The following is a 19,024-nucleotide window of genomic DNA, read 5'->3' on the forward strand; positions in this document are numbered from 1 at the left end:
TTAGAGAAGGTTAATTTTTGCGTGTACCTATGCCAATTTTTCAGGTGAAACTTTTATCTGTGGTTCAATTTTTTTCACCAATCAAAACTCAAGTAATCAACACTTCTTTTTCCTGCTCCTACTCAACTTCAACACACTCTCGTTACACTCGAGTGCTCATTATGCCTACTGCTGCTGGATTATTATTAAGTTCTGTCTTTGGCGCATCTGCCAGACTCCTCCAAACCGCCATGAGTGGCAGCCCATCCAAACTATCCTCCAAAATTATTGGCTACTCCACATTCATGGGCTTTTCCACCGCCATCTACCTCCTTGTCATCGACCCAACTATCCAAAACACAAACCTGCTTTTCGAACGAAGATTGACCTTGTTGCGTGAACAAAGAGAAAAGAGAGCTGAATTCTACGACTTTGAACCTGCTACAAAACAACATCCATATAAAAGAGGTGCATTCACTCAACTTCTTGATAAATTCGGTGCTAAATACTAATTTTCCCGCGGACTTTCCTCATTTAAATCACTATTATACTCCTCCTCAACATCACTCTCCTCTTCCCCCGACTCAAAATCATCATCTTCTTCCTCATCATCATCCTCGACATTCCCATTGTGTTCGTGTACAATTTCGACCAGATCATCACTCTCCCCCTTAAACGTGCTATCTTGAATATACTGCATCTTTATAAATTCATCAATAACCCTGTAGAACTTTTCATCTATCATGCCAAACTCCAACTCTCTTTCTTCCCGCTTCTTATTCAAGACCGTCATATTCAAACTGAATGTTTGGCGTGTGATATTGCTATAGCTGGTGTGCAACACTTGACTCGCCTCATACACCAATATCGGTTTCTTAAACCCAAATATAAAGTATGCTGGGTTCGTCTTATTCGCTTGTAAAAGAATCAACACCCCTTCTTTGGCTCCCTTGTGGCAATTCACCATAACCAACGTAGGCTCAGACGCACCATCAGTATTCATCGCAATCGCATTATCGTTATTCAAACTAAACGTGTTCCTAAAAATCGACACACACGGCAAGTAATTCATCATTTCAATCCCACAAAGCTTGAATTGGCGTTTAAAGTAATCAATGATCCGTTCTTGGATGGGATTTAAAGGGAGAGAGCCCCTTGCTGTAACAAACTTTGACTCAATGTCGGCAGGCAACTTGCCACTCTTGATCATCAGCTTCTTCACTGCATCCAAATTCATCTGACAAATTATCGGGTCGGTACCGTCATGCATCCAAAAACACAAATAACAAATCGCCTTCTTCTGGGTGTTGGTGGTGTTCCCAAGTATCGGCAACAACAAACAAAGCTTGACGGTTTGGTCTAGTTCCGTAAATGTCATTTCCGGAACATTGGTCGATGGATTGACAATTGAAAGCGCGGGACTGGGATTCCCACCTTCCTCTACCAAATGAAGCGTCAAATTCATTCTCTTCCTCACTGGCGAATAAAACGATATCTCGTTGATTTCAAAAATTATCATTTCCAGGGCAATTTCGCTACTCAATTTCCTTTTCTTCGTACTCCCACTCAAATGCTCATACAACTTTTCAAACACAATAAAACTAGCCCCATCCTTCTCCACAACAGCCTTGATTTCATTCTGCAACTCGGTAGGCAACTCCCGAACCCATGCTGAATCCATTGTTGATAAATAGAAAGTCGCCAACTAATTTTTTTTTTTTTTTCGCGAAACAAATCACCACTTTTCTTTACATGGACGAATTGTTTGACGCCAACGCAACGATCTTGCAATTACTACCAAGCACCCTCCCCGGCTTGATTGAAAAGCCTAGCATTGAGCGATCCTTTAATCACGACAAGGCAGCTGTCTTAACCATGCTATTGGGATCGAAATTCACCAACGCGCTAGATCTCGCCCTAAGTCTGCAAATATCAGGCGACCTATCAAACCTAACTTTCACCCAAGCTGGCCTACAGTTGCCTACACATACAGATATGACAAACTGGTACTGTAATTGCATCGAATACCAATCATGCTACACTTCCAACATGGACATAACCACCATAGCCGGTACCTCCTGGATCCACCAGATTTTGGGCACTCACGTGTTATCTCCGATTCCCATATGTAGTCATATACTAGCTATATTAATAATCAAATACAACCCGCAGCTCGACCTATCGTCGTGTGTGGGTCAAACTTGAACAACCCAAAAAAAAAAAAAAAAAAAAAAAAAAATGAGCAAAAAATTTTTCTCTTGGTGATCACCACTACCACCACCAACCCATGTTCTAACCCTATGACCTCCTCCTCATCAAACTCAGGCTCTCTGCGCTTTCGTGGAGACGCAGCTAGCTTTTCACCTAGCCAGTACCCAAACTACCAACAACAGTTCCACCCACAACAGTACATGGCCCAGCAGATCCCGGCCCAACAACAGTTCTACTACCAGTTCCCACAAACATACCCGGTAATGATGAATCAGATGTACCCAGTGTTTCCTTACCCCCCAGACCCATTTTTCCAACAACAGCAGCAACAGTACATGATGCAGCAACAGTACATCTACCACCAACCACCAAAACCACCAAAACCTACCAAACCACTAAAGGTGCCACCAAAAGAAAAACCGGACCCGCCCAAATTCCCCTTGTACATTAATACAACCAAATCCGAATTCCTCCAACGATTCAGCATAACCCAGGAGGCACGGTCAATAGACGAGCTCCAAAAAGCCAATACATTACCCCACGAAAACGGACTAACTATCACCACCAACACCTTCCAAGTAATAGACTCTAACGACCACAACACCACCCTCATAAAAGAACAACCAGAAGAGCCGGCCAAAGCCCCAGCTCCGCCCGTGCCAACCACCAACTGGGCCTCTTTCCTTCAGTCGACAGCACCCCCACCACCAAAGAAAGTTGCAAAACCAAAACCACCCACCACCCACACGACCCCCGTCCAACCACCAGCCGCCAAATTCGACATCAATACCGAATCTGCACAACCGTTGGGGGTGTTGTTGCTCAAAATCATGTTTGACACCAACTACTCGGTCTTTACCACCTTGCCCACATTCGATATAAAACCAAGAGGCTTGACTAATACCGGCAACATCTGCTACATGAACTCGATATTACAAATCTTGATCCACTGTGACCCATTCAGCCGGTTGCTCAAACTTATAGAAACAAAATCAATAGGAAGCTTGGGCCCATCGTCGACACCATTACTAGATGCAACGATAGCCTTCTTCAACCAGTTCCAGGACACCTCCAAGGGGGCAGTATCTGCCGAACCTTTCTACACCCACTTGACTAAACTCGACAAATTTTCCCACTTGAAATGGGGACAGCAAGAAGACGCAGAAGAGTTTTTGGGGTACTACCTTGATGCACTTAATGAAGAGTTTTTGGCTGCCATCAAACAGTTGAACACCCCGCAAGTCGATTCCTTGATACAGGCTTACGCCCAAGATCACGACGCCGAGGCTGTCGCCACATTCAAATTCAATGTCAAATCCACCATCAAGAGAATCAAAAACGACACCGACCAGGACACCGACGGCGAATGGAGTCAGGTCAACAAGAAAAAGAATAGCTCCACCACCAAAATAGAAATCGACCCTACCCCACTTAATATGATCTTTGGCGGCGAGTTCAAGTCCGTTGTCACCATACCCAAACAATCTTCGTCATTCCAAAAATCAATAACCCTAGACCCGTTCCAGCACGTGCAGTTGGACATATCGTCTGTCGACACCATCGAAGACGCATTCAAGCATCTAAACGAATCAGAAATCATAAGCTACACAAACAACAACAAGGAAATCCAAGTGAAAAAGCAAACATTTATTGAAAAATTTCCGAACGTATTGATAATACACCTAAAACGGTTCAGCTACTTGAAGGACCACGAAATCGGCGTCGAAAAGTTGAGAAAAAAAGTAGACTACAATCACGACCTAATAATACCGAAAGAAGTCATGGCAAAGGATACCGGCGTGCCAATAAGATACCAATTGGTCTCGGTGGTGTACCACCACGGAAGCAGTGCAGATGCCGGGCATTACACCAGCGACATATACAACGTCGGCCAATGGTGGAGAATAGACGATACCGCCGTCAAACAAATAAACAACGAAGAGGTGTTGAACGCTGGAACAGAGGAAAATATAAAGAATGCGTATATATTATTGTATAGGAGAATCTAAATCAATGCAACGAGAACACCAGCAACAGCAGCACAACCCATCCCTAATCGTTTAGCACCATTCGACTCTATAACACTAACATTCGCAACCGACGAAGGCACGGCCTCTACCGTAGCAACATAATCAAGCGTACACTCGCCAGTTAGCGTTAAGGTTGTAGGACCCGTTATCGTAACTACCTCGTCATTAACAGTAATTTCTGTGGATTCAGGACAGTATGTTGTATAATCGGTAACCAAAGACCAGGTGGTGGTATTAGAAGCAGCAACAACACTAAGCAAAATAAAGTAAAACATGATTGATAAAGTGTAGGTAGTTGGCCTAGGTACTGGATTTTTTCTTGTTTAAATATTTTTTTTTTTTTCGCAGCTGGGCTGGCTAAACCGAAAAAAGAAAAAAAGGTGGCCCAGAATTTTTTGCTGGATGAATGACAAAACACGCGACTTTCATTAAACTATAAACTATAACTCTCTACCAACATTCGTAACCTCCATCTACAACCAAGTTATGACCAGTAGTGTATGACGAAGCAGACTCCGATGCCAAGTACAAGATCGATCCAACAAACTCTTTTGGCTCAGCCATTCTCTTCATAGGGATCTTGGACTCCCACTCTGCTTTCATCTCAGTGTGGCCACTAATAACGTTTCTCGTCAATGGCGTTAAAATGTACCCTGGCGACAACGTGTTGACTCTGATATTGTACTTGGCCCATTCACAGGCCAAACTCCTAGCCAAATGAATGACACCGGCTTTCGACATGTTGTACATACATTGTGGCTGTGGGTCGTTCACAATCGTTCCCGACATCGACCCAATTAAAATGATTGACCCCGTCATGTTGTTTTGAATTAATGGTCTAGCAAACGCTTGTGAAACGTAGAATGAACCCAACCCATTGACTTTCATAAGATTTTCAGCATTCTTGGCAGGGTACTCTTCAGCTGGGAAATTCTCAGCGTATCCAGCAGTATTAACCAAAACACTCGAGATCTTGCCGTGGTGTTCATTAATGGCTTTGAATGTCATGTCCACGGCCTCAGCATCACCAATATTACATGACCAGGCACTCACTTGCCCGATAGGTGACTCATATTTCCCTTTCATTTGTTCTTCCCCCCATTGTAAAACGTCTCTTGCAGCTTGTTGTGTTCTCTCCAAGTTCATATCGACCAACGCAATATCAGCACCTTTGGCTAACAAGGCTCTCGATACAACAGCAGCTAAACCACCAGAGCCACCAGTTAATATGACTAACTTTCCATCCAAGCGGAAGCTTGGGACTATATTTTCGTATGACCAGTATGCGGATTCCATTATGTGTAGTAATAATGAAGAAGAAAGAAAAAAAAAATGGATGGTCCAAAAAAATCCTGAGGTTCCTCTGTTTATATATTTTCTGGAGACAAGGGGTGTGTGATGACCGCCTTATTTCTTTTTTGTGGTTTCGGAAAGATATAAAAAATTGTTATGTATGATAACACCGTGGGAATTAGCTCCACGGAAGAATTATAAAAAAAATGTCTATATACAGGACCAACGTTCTTTTTTAAATACCTTTCGATTGGCGGTTCTTTTTATAGATACCCACATACCCCTACATAGATTTGGAAATATCTTTAGATATAGGTGTTTGTGTAACACATGAATTGGCATCTAACGTCATCGTCCACCTTTTGAATTTCTTTTTCTGAAAGCATTTGGATGTGGAATTCTGTCATATCGTTTCTTTTTGCGAGATTTTGATACCAAAAAAAAAAAAAAATAGGGCCAACCAAAGGTGCTTCCCCTCCCACTTGGCTGCCCAATCCGGCATGCCCAGCCGGTGGTATCCCCGCCTAATTTAAACTATATAAATGGCCCACCTTGGCCCACCTTGGCCCACCTCTTTTTTTTTTATCTACCCACCACCAATGTCATTCACAATCAGACCTATTGAAGAAAAAGATAAACCAGAATGGTTGCACCTCTGGACTAGCTACATCGAGTTCTACAATTCACTCGACAAAATCACTCCTGAAATCTCCAGCACTACCTTTGCTAGATTTCTTGATGCCGACGAGCCAGTATACTCTGTGGTAGCCGTCGACTCTACCAGCAAGATCATTGGGTTTGCTAATTACTTGACCCACAGAAACACTTGGACAATCGAAGATGCACTTTACCTCAACGACTTGTTTGTCAGCTCCGAAAACAGATTACATGGCGTGGGAAGAAAGTTGATTGAGTACATCTACACAGAAGCCGATAGATTAAACTGTAAGAAATGCTACTGGAGCACCCAATTTGAAAACCACCGTGCCCAATTGTTGTATACCAAAGTAGGCGTCAAAAGTGGGTTTTTATTATATAGAAGACCCTGATCAATGTACACGACCACAAAGATTTGTAAACAACTGTTGTTGTTGTTTTTTTTTTTTTTTTTTTTTTGCCTCTCTGAATCTTCTTCTCTTGTTTATCACGGCAATGAATTTTATCAAGAAGTTTATTGGGACAACCACTACCGACGAGGTTGCTCTGATTCCGTCAGGAAAGCTTTATCTCACACGTTCAAAACAATCACCAAAAGGTGCGATTGAGTGTCTTTACAATGACGCATTTGCATCTATCAAACGCACCACTAGCCCCCACTACTATCAATTGTGTATCACCAAAGTTTACCAAGAAGGAGAATCTGATTTCAACCGATTCGATGACTCAGAAGAGGAATACGACGGCGACGATTTGGCTCCTGCAAGCGATACCAGGCGCCAATCCAAAGACGAATGGATTTTCCCCATTGCCGACGAATTAAAGATCCATGTGTGCGAAAAGGAAGACGGCTCAAGAGCCATTGCTTGGAAAGATTTGAATGGCGATTTGGGAGATAAGTTTGAGTTTGTCATTGACGAGGAGGTGAGAGGGAGTGAGGTTGACGCCTTTCGCATGACCATCTATAAATGTTTATTTGAAAACAAGTACCAGACCGAGTACTCAAAGGCAAACGATCTAAACGAGTTTATCTACAACCCCAAGGGAGAATTGTTGACTTTTGACGAGTTGAAAGATTTGAATGATTTAGAAGAGTTTGACGATGAGACAGACGAGTACGAGGATTGTGATGAAACCTTACCGGCTAACAAAGATGCCCCCAAAGGTGAAACAAAATACGTGAACACTGATGTTGACTTGCATTTATATGATACCAGAACAGGAACATTTATCTTCCAACTTTCAAAACCTGAGGTAAAGTTGGTGGATTTGGGTAATTGGGAATACACGCTCTACGTCCATGGCGAATCTACACGAATCAACACTACATTGAGCAAGAATATGAACCCGACCTTTAATTACCAACACTTGTCGTTTATTTTTAATGACTACACGGTTGACGAAGATGGGATTAATGCCCATTCGTGGTTGCTCAAGTTTCCTGATTATAACGACTTGTCAAAGTTCCAAACGGTATTCCTTGGGTTGATGTATGAGGCATTGAATAAACGGAAATGGGGAGAAACTGAACAAGATTATTTTGTTGATGCATTTTCCAAAATTAGTATTAATAAAGACGCCAAGGAATTAGAAAGCGAGGAAGAAGAAGAAGAAGAAGAAAGCGAAGACGAGAATCAAGGCGACGGTCCAGTAAAATGGGAAAGCAAACAAAACGAAAAAAACAGTAATTTGACTGTGGGGTATGCCAAAGACCGCTCATATGTCGTTCGTGGAGACAAGATTGGTGTGTTTAGTGAAGACGATGCTGGTCAACTCAACTTCCAAACAGCAATAACCAATGTGGCAGATTTAAAAGGTAACCATTTCACTCCCGAGAAAATGCTTCTTCATCAGCAGGACCAATATATGATTATTTCTAACCCACAGTTTGACGACAAGGCATTATACAAGATGGACCTTACACGGGGCAAGATTGTCGAAGAATGGGAGGTCTCAAAAGACCTACCAGTCAAGTCGTATGCCCCCACATCGAAATTTGCCCAGTTGACAGACGAGCAGACCTTAACGGGTATTTCTGCAAACGGGCTATTCACTATCGATCCAAGGTTGAGCGGCACCAAGTTGGTGAATGACAAAACATACAAGGCATACAAAACCTCTAATAACCAATTCCAGACATTGGCAACTACCGACAAGGGCTATATTGCGTTGGGGTCTGGCAAAGGTGATATTAGACTCTTCGATAGATTAGGGGTTAATGCCAAGACCGCCTTGCCGTCGTTGGGTGATCCGATAATCGGAATCGACGTGTCGAAAGACGGGAGATGGTTGCTTGCTACATGCGAGACATACTTGCTATTAATTGATAATAAAATCGGCGACGGTCAAAAGAATGCTGGCAAGTTAGGATTTACAAATTATTTTGACAAGGACAAGAAACCTACACCAAGACGACTTGCATTAAAGCCCGAACACGAAGCGTATATGGTGAGAGAAAACGGTGGCAAGCCTTTGGCGTTTACCCCGGCATACTTCAATACAGGTCGTGATTCCAAGGAAACCACCATTGTCACATCGTTGGGCAAGTATATTGTCACATGGTCGATGGGTAAAGTGTTGTTGGACAAGCCAAACCCATATTTGGTCAAGAGGTACACACAAAACGTCATTGCTGATAATTTCAAGTTTGGGTCTAACAATGAAGTGATTATGGCATTACAGGATGATGTTTCAATGGTGAGCAGACGAAGTTTGGCTAACCCAAAGAATGTTTTTAATTAGGCTTATATAGTTCACAAATATATATTATTATTTACCAAAACCGAAACGTTTGTTTCATCTCTTGTACCCATATTCTGCGAAACGCATTGGCTTTTTGCCACCGTGTGGGCTTGAAATCGTGGATGTCAAACTCTGTCACTTTCGAAGCGTCGGGAAACTCTTGATAGGGGATTCGATTGATTCTCGCATGGATCTTTCTCACCCAGTTGTTGAATCCTGGAGATTCAATAAGGAGTCGGTACAAGTATTCCTGAAGGGAGTTTGGTGGAGGTCTCATAATGCAAAAGAAATCTGGTGGTTGATCGAACTTGTTGCTGACCTATTGCCGTGTAGTAATGACTGAATTTTCCCTGGATTGCTGTTTTGGGAGAAATGTAAACAAACTTTATCCATCACTCACTCCAAAAAAAAAAAAAAAAAAACCTCAACACAAATATCCCATCTTTCTTCTTCACCATGAACACACTAGCATCAGACAACGAGAAGATGGACGATCTTGAATTGGATTTTACTGATATAATACCACCAGAGCTTTCAGCACAGCCTCGGCAAAGCAGAATATCATTGCCTCCAGATTACACCACTACCAACCATATAACCAACGAATTGTTCCAAGTAACTAGCAGCTTGAGAGAAAAAAACCGCCAAAACCCCAAACGGTTGAATAACGATAAAATACAGAAAATGATCCAGGACCTAGAGAAGACAGATTACGAGCTTGACGATGTGGTGAGGACAAGAGTGTTTAAAGGAAGACTAAAGAACCGGCACAGCTTCACCCAAGTACGCCCTGATTTGAACGAATACTTTGATGAAAATAAAGAGAACCGTGATAAGCCATCAAAAGTTACAAAGAAAAAGTCGCCTGTGCCTATACTACAGCCAATAACAAACACTATAAAACGATCGCCCAAGAGATTGTGTTTGCCCAAACACTCCGTGATAGCTCCACGAAAACCAGCACTCAAAGCAGACCGTGCATCCAGCATCTTTCTTATGGAATCGCTGTCGGGGCTAGTCAATGATGCAACTAAATATGCCACCGAGCTAAATAGTTCACAGTGTGACGATTTCCCACTACCGGAACACGAAAACGAGGTAGTGCAAATCCCCACCAACGAAGACGACAACCCGAAAATGGCCATTATCCGCATGTTTAAAACAAAAAGGTTTGACACCAAAGCTGAGGGAGAAGCAAGCGGGTTCTACAATGAAAAAGAGTTCCAAAAGTATAAAGGCGAGCAGGACAATGGGGTGCTGGTGGTTTCACAATCAGTGAATGGACCCACCGCCAAAAAGACAGTTAAATGGGCCACGAATCTAGAATGGTAAATACAGTTAATATATGAAAATGCCACGCTATACGAAAAATGCGACCAACGAAAAAAAAAAAAAAAACAAAATCTCGTCCACCTCTCTTTTCTCTATCAACAGCCATGTCTTCTACGTTTTTTGATGAAATGACCAAATCGTTCGCTGATGTAAAGGTCAGCGACGGTAAGATTGATACTGCTGACTTTTTACTAGCATCCGAGTCGTTGGTTAAGTTGTTTGACCTCTTGGGGTCGTCTGCATTTACTGTGGTCAAGTCAGATATGACGGGTAATATTACCAAGATACGTAATAAGCTATTGGAGGACCCAGCCAACTCGTCTACCTTGCAGGACTTGGTGCTTACTGAAGCCAAAACCAAGACAAAGACGGCTACCCAAGGCTTATTATGGTTATCTCGTGGGTTACAATTTACAGCTCAAGCTATGAGAGAGACTGTTGATGCTCCAAGCAAGGAATTGACAGTTACATTCACTGACGCTTACACCAAGACATTATCCAAGTTCCACGGGATTTTGGTCAAGCCAGTTTTCAAGTTGGCCATGAAAGCTTGTCCATATAGAAAAGATTTTTTCGAAAAGTTGGGTGCGGATCAAACTAAGGTCGCTGAGCAATTACAAAAGTGGTTAGAGGCATTAGAAGGTATTGTCAAGATTATCATGGACTTTTTCGCATCAGGTAACTATGGTAAAGGTTTATAAGTCATATATATATATATATACATTTATTCTATACTTTCTTTTCCGATTTTCTTTGTTGCCTCCATCAATTCGTGTAGTTGACCGATTTGTTCAGGGGACATCTTGTCGAGATCGTCCTTACTCAACTTTCCATGCAGCCATGACCCGCCATCAATCTGCTTCAAGTAGTCTTGCCATTCAGTTAAAAACCCAACAATGTGTAGGGGGTTGTCGATCTTTTTATGGTCCTTGAATTCCTTTTTCACATATTGGTCACCTAAGTAACGCAACTCTTGCGGTAACTTCCTGTGATGGGCTCGTAAGATTGCTCGGTATAATGGAAGCGGTGGAAGTATCGGGGAAGTATTTCTCTCTGGACGACGTGGTTTCACAAGTCTCACAAGGGTTGGACGCATGGTTAAAGTGTTGATGATTTGAGAATTTTTTTCTTTTTTTTTTTGTCGCTGATAAAATTAAGTCTTAAACCTACAACAACCTTTTTCGTAAAAAAAACAGCAATAAAACCGAATCAAGATTTCGTCAATCACAACCACTGTCCCATATCAATCCGAGACAATGGGTATACTCTTTTGGTATCCAATGTAACTAAAATAAAAACAAAATTTAAACTTCTGGGTGAACATTTCCCAAATAGGAAGATGTCTAATTTCTGACAAAAAAAAAATATTTTTACTAAAAATGGAGTACAATTGAAGGATCAAGATATATATGAAGGGTCAAAGTCCCACATCCCAAATAATTTTTTTGGGCACCACTTCTTTTTCCTCATCATACTTTACCAATGAGATCTTCATTATTAATATTGTTGGCCAGTGTTGCCATTGCTGCTGAACCAAGTGTTATCCCAGTTGAAGCTGTTTCCGATTTACAAATAAAAGCAAGCGTATCCGACGAAGCAATTGTACCTACTACTGACAAAGCTAGTGGGACTGTGGTGCCACCAACTATTGCTACTACTGATGCTGCTGCTGCTGCTGCTGCCACTACTTCTGGCTCGTTATTGGGAGATTTGGTAGATGGTCTTTTTGGTGGTAATGCCCAAAATTCAAGTGTAAAAGCTACACCAACCACCACCACTGCTGCTGCTGCTGCTGCACAAAGTTCCGGTGGATTTTTAGATGGTTTATTTGGTGACTTGCTTGGCGGAAGCAGTTCTGCTTCTAACTCAACTGTTACACCTACCAGTGGTTCTTCTGACGGAAGTTTATCTGATTTATTTGACGAATGGTTTGGCCCATCCAACTATACCAAGACCACAGACGCTGCCTCTTCTACTGGCTCAGTTTTGGACGGTTTATTTGATGATTTGTTTGGCGATTCAGGGTCAACAAACACTGGGTCAACCTCATCTAGCGGAAGCTGGATTGATGATCTTTTGAATGAATTTTTAGCTCCTTCAAATAGTTCCGACTCTACTACTCCTTCTTTTGATGGCAGCGATCTTTTGAATGACATTTTAGGTATTGGCGAAAACTTGGCTGACGACTTGTTTTCCAACATTGACGGTAAGAGCATTTTGACAGGGGTTTTAGGTTTTGCTGGCGAAATTTTTGACGATTTATTTGGCTCTTTTGGTGGTTCCAGTGCTTCTTCAAGCGGCTCTTCCAGTGCTTCTTCGGGTGGGTTCTTGAGTTCTTTGTTGGATTCAATTTTTGGTGATTCGGGTTCTTCCGGATCTTCATCTTTGCCATCTACATCGATTTCTGATATTGTTTCGGATGTTTTTACATCTCTTTTCGGTGGTATTCTTGGTGGGTCAAGCGGGTACACTGGATCTACAAACAAGGTGTGTACTTTGAAAAAGAGATCTCTTGAAAAGAAAGAGATCAGAAAGCTTGTTAGGAAAAGTGTCAACAAAGTGATTGCCAGAAGACAACAAGTCATTGCTGAAAAGAAACAGGCCAATGCCAAAAGAGCCGAATCTCTTTTAGTTTAGTTTGTATATTAATACCCTCTATTAGAAAAAGTTCTTTTTAATACAATACGAATATTATTTTTAGAATTAATCTCCATATTTTCCCAAATTAGTAAACCACGAGCACTGACCTTTCGGCAAATTAGCTTTCCAAGATTGGACCCCCCCTCTTGTATGTTTTTGTTTTCCTCTTTGTGCCTTTTACTGTATTTGGACTGGCAATTAGGTTTATTACTGTATTGGGAATAGAAAATAAAAAGAGTAGTGCGTGGCACATTTTTTTTTTTAGTTGCAAAAGAATTTCCCAATTGAGTTGTATTGTATTGTCCTTGTTAAGCACAAATATATATCTACCAATTTGCTGTAAAGTAAAAAATTTGGGAAATCTTTTTGGTTTGTTTCTTTTAAGCAAACTTTCAATCATTCGTTACAAGTCAAGATCAATCATGAAAGTAACAACTGTCAGTTCGGTGTTACTAACAGTCACTGCAGTGACCAATGCAACTGAAATTGACAAAAGAAGTTTTTTTGGTGATCTTTTTTCAGGATTAACTGGGAGTAAAGCAGCTGCTCCTGCTGCTCCTGCTGCTGCCGTCCCAGCTGCCGCTCAGTCATCAGTGTCATCGGCCCAACCAACTACTACAGCTGCAGCCTTACAGCCTGATGCCCAGAATAATGTGCTTTTAGATTCATCAAACAGCACCTCCATTCAAAGCTCAACGAAATCTTCAACAACCACTCATTCCACAGCTGGTTTATTAGATAATTTGTTAGGATCAAGCAGTGAATCGATCACTCATTCCTCGTCTGATTTATTAGGATCAAGCAGTGCAACAGCCACACGTTCCTCCACTGGTTTATTAGATAGCTTGTTAGGATCAAGCGGTCCAACAAGCAGTGAATCAAGTGAAGCTTCAAGTGAATACTTATCAAGTAGCTCATCAACTACCAAACGACCAACTGCTGCTGCTAAAGGTTTTTTCGATGATTTATTTGGCACTCAAGCAAGTGCATCTGAAACTGACGATGAAGATTGTGTTGAGGAAACTGAGAGTCCAACTTCAAACAATATTGGCTCTAAAACAAAAACTGTGAGCCCAACACAAAGCTCCAACAATGTTGGCTCTGAAACAGAAACTGGTTCTAGTACTACCACTAGTGGTGGTGGAGGTTTCCCAGGCATTTTGTCGGATCTCTTTCCTGGCAATTCCAAATCCAAATCTTCAAGTGTTCCAAGTTCCAGTGCTGAAGAGGATGACGAAGAGTGTGAAGATCCAACCGATTCCGTAGCCTCGAATTCTAATCCTACTGGAGGAATATCATTTCCTAGCATTCCAATTCCAAGCTTGCCATTTCCTCATAGTGAAGAAACAGGGGTGTTGTCCAGCCAAACAGGTGTACCAAAAAGTACTTCTTCTGAGGAAGATGATGATGAAACCGATTGTGAGACCGAAACGCCAATTATTCCAACCATCATTCCTACAGGATCTGTCCTTCCAACCATCATTCCTACAGGATCTATCCTTCCAACCGGATCTATCCTTCCAACCATCATTCCAACTGATTCGGTCACTCTCCCATACAATTCTAGTTCTATTGCTGGTACATCTTCTGTTAGCTCCGAAGAAGACGATGATGAAACTGATTGTGAGACTGACATACCAACTGGAACAGCCACTGTCATTCCAACTGGTTCAGTAACTATCATTCCAACTGGCTCTGGTTCTATCACTGTTCTTCCAACAAAGTCAGTTCCAACTAGTTCCGAAGAAGAAGACGACGAGACTGATTGTGAGACCGACATACCAACTGGAACAGCCACTATCATCCCATCTGGCTCAGTAACTATCATTCCAACTGGTTCAGTAACTATCATTCCAACTGGTTCTGGTTCTATCACTGTTCTTCCAACAAAGTCAGTTCCAACTAGTTCCGAAGAAGATGACGACGAAACTGATTGTGAGACTGATATTCCAACGATCATCCCAACAAGGTCGGTGACTAAAACATTTACCTCTGATGGTGTTCCAACCACACAAACACTCACTACCAAATTGCCGGGAACGACCAATCAACACACTGAAACTGAAGTTGTTTCCATCACATATACTGGTGGTGGTCAAACCTTTACCACATACCTTACACAATCCGGTGAAATATGTGATGAAACTGTTACTTTGACAATCACTACTACTTGTCCTCTGACAACTGTTGCTCCAGGTGGTCAGATTTATACAACCACTGTAACTGTTATTACCACACACACTGTTTACCCAGATGATTGGGAAGATGATGGTTACGAAGATGAAGGGGGTTCTTCAGGTGGCTCTTCAGGAAGCTCTTCAGGAAGCTCTTCTAATAATGATGATGACGAATGGGAATGGTATGAAGAAGATGATGGTAATTGTGTTCCAAGTGGTGGTTCAAGTTCTGGTTCAAGTTCTGGTTCAAGTTCTGGTTCAAGTTCTGGTTCAAGTTCTGGTTCTGGCACAGGCTCTTGGTGGGGTTCTGGTGCTGGTTCTGGCTCAAGTTCTGGCTCAAGTTCTGGCTCAAGTTCTGGTTCAAGTTCTGGCTCAAGTTCTAACTCTGGATCTAGCTCAAGTTCTGTTTCAGGTTCTTCATCTGGTTCTGGTGGTAGTTGGTGGGGTGGTTCTGGAAATGATTACGTTTGTCCAGGAGAAGATGGCTACGACGATGAAGAGCCAGATAATGGCGGCAGCGGAAGCGGCTCAAGCTCTGGTTCTAGTGGTAGCTGGTGGGGTAGTTCTGGCTCTAGCTCTAGCTCTGGTTCAACTTCAGTTACTGGCGGATCGTCTGGAGGTAGCTGGTGGGGTGGATCTGGAAACGATTACGTTTGCCCTGGAGAAGATGGATACGATGATGAAGGAGAAGATGATCATCCAACAACAACGGCAGCACCAGAAGACTGTGAAGATGAGGATGACAGTTGGGACGATGATGAAGATGACTGTGACACACAAGCTGCTAAGGAAGTTGTTAATTCAGTTACTGTTGCTGCTGAAAGTGTTTACCCATCATCCACTGCTGCCAACAGTTTAACCACATCATGGATTTCGTCACAAGTTACCAATCAATCAGTTACCCAGATTGAAAACATTGGTGCCAAGGTTCATACCGGTGGACTTTTTGTTGCTCTTCTTGGATTGTTGACATTATTGTTGATATAATATTGAAAGGGGATTGTTACAGGATATATTTATAAAATTGCAGGGCAGTTTTGATCCCCCCAACAGAAAAAAATTGTTTTTGCTTATTTCGTTAACGTTAGATTTATAATTTTCAAACTAGTTAAGTAGCTATTTAGTTTAATACCTTTTTTTTAAAGTTTTCAAAGATCGTAGTGAAGTGGGAGTTTGAGCAAGATCCAAAAAAAAAAAAAAGATTGGCAAATCTAGGTAAAAAAAAAAAAATATTGACACCAAGGAGATTCGAACTCCTGCATCTTACGATAGTAGAAAACCCCTGTTTAAACAGAAGAAGAAAAGTAGCTTTTCTTGAGTCTACCGCCTTAGACCAACTCGGCCATAGTGCCAATTTACGAGTGAGTAATTTAGCTGGTTTTCCAAGTCAGGAAAGTTTAGTGATTACTGAAAATGTTAGAAATGGGCATACAATAAACACCTTCTGGATAATGCTTGTTTAGGAAGCAGTCTAATAGTTGTAAAGTAGAATACAAGTATATTCTTCGCAGTTATTGAAAAAATTTGGCAAAAATTTATTGCCAAAAAAGTTAGACATGCGGGTGTGGCAAAATAATTGTACAAATACTCTTCAATGTCTTTAGTCCTGTATTATATGAAATGGGATCCAGGTTACACAGAAAACAAAGAGATATCTTTACCAAGACCACTAACGATACTAACTCTTAACTGATTCCCCCAAGACGGACAACTAGCCCGACACCAACTACTGCCAGCATGACCGACACACATCTGTACACCTCCAACTTTCTCAAATACTGTATCACCACTAGCAATTGATACATTTGGGGTAACCACCGACACAATTAAGTTGCCATTAAATTTATTTCTGAGGACAGGGGTTTTAGAATTTTATTTTTTTGGAGAAAGAACTTTGTGAAAGAGTTTTCCCCATCATCCTTTTTTGGGAAAAGATTTTTTTTTTGTTTGTGTTTAGATGCAAAAACATTTACCGCAATGGTTAGAGATTGGGCGTTCACAATCAATAGACTACAATTCTCAGGCTTAACTACTATATCTTATGTTTTTGATTTCGTATTCTATTTGACAGTTTTAATTCTTTCAGCTACGTTGGGAAGAACTCTTCCTCCACGCTACCACGAATTCCTGCTTTATGACATTACCCTTAGGTACACACATTTTCCAGAAAATGCCATTTTGGTCCGTGTGTGGCTACTAATACTAATATCTGCTGGAATCCCATTTGCTCAGTTCTTGCTATTTACAATATTTATCGTCTTGCCAATAAGACGACGCATTTGGGATTTTTTTGCCGGTTGTTTATGTTTGCTTGGAGCAATGGCAACACAATTGCTTGTCACAGTGCTTTTGAAAAATATAATAGGACTCCCCCGCCCAGATTTCATCGACAGGTGTGAGCCAATGATCCAGAACATTCCCATAACATCATTGTCAACAGTAGCAATATGCACACAGCCAGACTGGAACTTGGTCCAAGAAGGATTCAGGACTTTCCCCAGCGGTCATCTGTCAACTGTTTTCACAGGAATGACAATAGCTGCATTAAACTTTGCTGCTAGACTTCAAACATTTGACAATAGAAACAACTCCTTTAAAGTGTTTATCACCATATTGCCGTGGCTTATTGCCGCATGCATAGCCAGCACCAGAGTTAGCGACAACAGACACTTTTTAAAAGATATCATTGCTGGTGCATTCATAGGAACGTTTATTGGTTCTGCCTTTTATTTACAATACCACCCTAGTATATTCAACCTAGCCAATGCAGGCAGATCGTTCCCGCCTCGAAGGTTTGGCATTCAAAGATTTTTCCACAACATTGGCGGATTTTGGAAACTTGAGGGCGAGAACTCGGATCGGGTATTAGGTGCTGAAGATCTTGAAAAACTTTCCAATGAACAATTGGGCCAACCTGCAAGAATAACATCAATGGCAGATAATATCGAAATTGTAAATAAACTACTATAATATTTTCTTTGCTCTACGTCTCGCCTGCTTGATCTTGCTAGACGTGTAGTCGACCTCCTCATTGAATCGATCCAACATTTCGTTTTGCTCTTCTACTTCAGCATTAATTAGCTCGCCAATTTGCTTTTGTCGAGCAATCAAGGCTCTAAGCTGGTTTAGTTCTTTATCTTGATTTTGATGAATTTGTATTTGGTGCTGAAGAAGTTCGTGGTTGTTTAATGGTAAAGTTTCTGGCGTTTCCTTAATTGCTCCACCCAACACCCTCTTTGATTTTGGAACCTCCTGAGCTAGCAAGTTGTCAATACTTTCTTGTAATTGGGCAATCAACTGCTTCTTCTTTATCGCTTCATCACCTGTACCAATTGTCTTGACCAAGTCAACAATTCGTGGTTGGTATACACGACTGATTCGATCACGAATATGAATTTTCTCACTAATACTACTGGATGATTCATTGAGTATGTCCAGCTTCAACTTACGATAGACATCGTGCCAGTTATTCTGCACCGAGTCCAAATCGGCTCGATTATTTTGTAGCATGTCCTTGGTAAATCTGAAATTAGACGGTAACTGCAAAAACGATAACACTTCTCGTTCGTTTTGAAGTGTGGAATCCTGAATGATATTATTGAGAAATTCTGCAAGTCCCACTTTTCGTTCTTCAATGATGCTGGCCTTGTTAAGCCAGTTGATACGTTTCCCCGGTAAATCATACGGAAAATCTCGACTATCAATCCCTAGATTTCGACTCAAGTCCAATACCAATTGCTGAAACTCCAGATACCGTTTCTTTATCGTGAATGAACGAAGTGGGAGTTTGATATTGATTTGATAGTATGTCGATCCACCCACTTCCACTTCATGGGGGATGGTTATAATTGTGGACATTGAATTGGATAGGGAAAAAGAAACTAACTTTCATTTTTTTTTTTTTTTTTTTTTTTTTTTTTTTTTTCTCGTGTATTTCTGGAAACACTAGATAAACAGCTATGA

At 41.5% G+C, this 19,024-nt stretch overlaps 15 protein-coding genes across 15 annotated transcripts; 10 read left to right on the forward strand and 5 right to left on the reverse strand. All coding sequences in view use genetic code 12, as the record gives it.

Moving 5' to 3' along the window:
• Positions 1 to 161: 161 nt before the first annotated feature.
• Positions 162 to 491, forward strand: CD36_60060 (conserved hypothetical protein; the record flags this gene model as incomplete). Its single annotated transcript, XM_002420762.1, has 1 exon — positions 162 to 491. One exon carries the CDS (start codon positions 162 to 164, stop codon positions 489 to 491), a length of 330 nt encoding a protein of 109 aa, XP_002420807.1.
• Positions 488 to 1,660, reverse strand: CD36_60070 (regulator of Ty1 transposition, putative; the record flags this gene model as incomplete). The annotated part of the gene is made up of 1 exon (XM_002420763.1): positions 488 to 1,660. The coding sequence occupies one exon, from the start codon at positions 1,658 to 1,660 to the stop codon at positions 488 to 490; it is 1,173 nt and encodes a 390-aa protein (XP_002420808.1).
• A 71-nt stretch (positions 1,661 to 1,731) lies between these two features.
• CD36_60080 (conserved hypothetical protein) lies at positions 1,732 to 2,184 on the forward strand (the record flags this gene model as incomplete). The annotated part of the gene is made up of 1 exon (XM_002420764.1): positions 1,732 to 2,184. The coding sequence occupies one exon, from the start codon at positions 1,732 to 1,734 to the stop codon at positions 2,182 to 2,184; it is 453 nt and encodes a 150-aa protein (XP_002420809.1).
• Positions 2,185 to 2,279: 95 nt separating this feature from the next.
• On the forward strand, positions 2,280 to 4,199 carry CD36_60090 (ubiquitin carboxyl-terminal hydrolase, putative; the record flags this gene model as incomplete). The annotated part of the gene is made up of 1 exon (XM_002420765.1): positions 2,280 to 4,199. One exon carries the CDS (start codon positions 2,280 to 2,282, stop codon positions 4,197 to 4,199), a length of 1,920 nt encoding a protein of 639 aa, XP_002420810.1.
• Positions 4,196 to 4,495, reverse strand: CD36_60095 (GPI-anchored protein, putative; the record flags this gene model as incomplete). The annotated part of the gene is made up of 1 exon (XM_002420766.1): positions 4,196 to 4,495. The coding sequence occupies one exon, from the start codon at positions 4,493 to 4,495 to the stop codon at positions 4,196 to 4,198; it is 300 nt and encodes a 99-aa protein (XP_002420811.1).
• A 175-nt stretch (positions 4,496 to 4,670) lies between these two features.
• Positions 4,671 to 5,516, reverse strand: ARD1 (D-arabinitol 2-dehydrogenase [ribulose-forming], putative; the record flags this gene model as incomplete). The annotated part of the gene is made up of 1 exon (XM_002420767.1): positions 4,671 to 5,516. One exon carries the CDS (start codon positions 5,514 to 5,516, stop codon positions 4,671 to 4,673), a length of 846 nt encoding a protein of 281 aa, XP_002420812.1.
• A 539-nt stretch (positions 5,517 to 6,055) lies between these two features.
• On the forward strand, positions 6,056 to 6,562 carry CD36_60110 (N-acetyltransferase, putative; the record flags this gene model as incomplete). Its single annotated transcript, XM_002420768.1, has 1 exon — positions 6,056 to 6,562. One exon carries the CDS (start codon positions 6,056 to 6,058, stop codon positions 6,560 to 6,562), a length of 507 nt encoding a protein of 168 aa, XP_002420813.1.
• A 103-nt stretch (positions 6,563 to 6,665) lies between these two features.
• On the forward strand, positions 6,666 to 8,912 carry CD36_60120 (vacuolar import and degradation protein, putative; the record flags this gene model as incomplete). The annotated part of the gene is made up of 1 exon (XM_002420769.1): positions 6,666 to 8,912. One exon carries the CDS (start codon positions 6,666 to 6,668, stop codon positions 8,910 to 8,912), a length of 2,247 nt encoding a protein of 748 aa, XP_002420814.1.
• Positions 8,913 to 9,398: 486 nt separating this feature from the next.
• CD36_60130 (conserved hypothetical protein) lies at positions 9,399 to 10,244 on the forward strand (the record flags this gene model as incomplete). The annotated part of the gene is made up of 1 exon (XM_002420770.1): positions 9,399 to 10,244. One exon carries the CDS (start codon positions 9,399 to 9,401, stop codon positions 10,242 to 10,244), a length of 846 nt encoding a protein of 281 aa, XP_002420815.1.
• A 104-nt stretch (positions 10,245 to 10,348) lies between these two features.
• Positions 10,349 to 10,945, forward strand: CD36_60140 (glycolipid transfer protein, putative; the record flags this gene model as incomplete). The annotated part of the gene is made up of 1 exon (XM_002420771.1): positions 10,349 to 10,945. The coding sequence occupies one exon, from the start codon at positions 10,349 to 10,351 to the stop codon at positions 10,943 to 10,945; it is 597 nt and encodes a 198-aa protein (XP_002420816.1).
• Positions 10,946 to 10,968: 23 nt separating this feature from the next.
• CD36_60150 (acetate non-utilizing protein, mitochondrial precursor, putative) lies at positions 10,969 to 11,340 on the reverse strand (the record flags this gene model as incomplete). The annotated part of the gene is made up of 1 exon (XM_002420772.1): positions 10,969 to 11,340. One exon carries the CDS (start codon positions 11,338 to 11,340, stop codon positions 10,969 to 10,971), a length of 372 nt encoding a protein of 123 aa, XP_002420817.1.
• A 386-nt stretch (positions 11,341 to 11,726) lies between these two features.
• On the forward strand, positions 11,727 to 12,881 carry CD36_60160 (uncharacterized protein; the record flags this gene model as incomplete). Its single annotated transcript, XM_002420773.1, has 1 exon — positions 11,727 to 12,881. The coding sequence occupies one exon, from the start codon at positions 11,727 to 11,729 to the stop codon at positions 12,879 to 12,881; it is 1,155 nt and encodes a 384-aa protein (XP_002420818.1).
• Positions 12,882 to 13,306: 425 nt separating this feature from the next.
• On the forward strand, positions 13,307 to 16,048 carry CD36_60170 (cell surface flocculin, putative; the record flags this gene model as incomplete). The annotated part of the gene is made up of 1 exon (XM_002420774.1): positions 13,307 to 16,048. The coding sequence occupies one exon, from the start codon at positions 13,307 to 13,309 to the stop codon at positions 16,046 to 16,048; it is 2,742 nt and encodes a 913-aa protein (XP_002420819.1).
• Positions 16,049 to 17,038: 990 nt separating this feature from the next.
• CD36_60180 (diacylglycerol pyrophosphate (DGPP) phosphatase, putative) lies at positions 17,039 to 18,031 on the forward strand (the record flags this gene model as incomplete). Its single annotated transcript, XM_002420775.1, has 1 exon — positions 17,039 to 18,031. The coding sequence occupies one exon, from the start codon at positions 17,039 to 17,041 to the stop codon at positions 18,029 to 18,031; it is 993 nt and encodes a 330-aa protein (XP_002420820.1).
• CD36_60190 (vacuolar morphogenesis protein, putative) lies at positions 18,026 to 18,919 on the reverse strand (the record flags this gene model as incomplete). The annotated part of the gene is made up of 1 exon (XM_002420776.1): positions 18,026 to 18,919. The coding sequence occupies one exon, from the start codon at positions 18,917 to 18,919 to the stop codon at positions 18,026 to 18,028; it is 894 nt and encodes a 297-aa protein (XP_002420821.1).
• Between the last annotated feature and the right edge of the window lie 105 nt (positions 18,920 to 19,024).

The sequence above is a fragment of the Candida dubliniensis genome, chromosome 6 (assembly GCF_000026945.1).
Source record: "Candida dubliniensis CD36 chromosome 6, complete sequence".
Classification (NCBI taxonomy): Eukaryota; Fungi; Ascomycota; class Pichiomycetes; order Serinales; family Debaryomycetaceae; genus Candida; species Candida dubliniensis.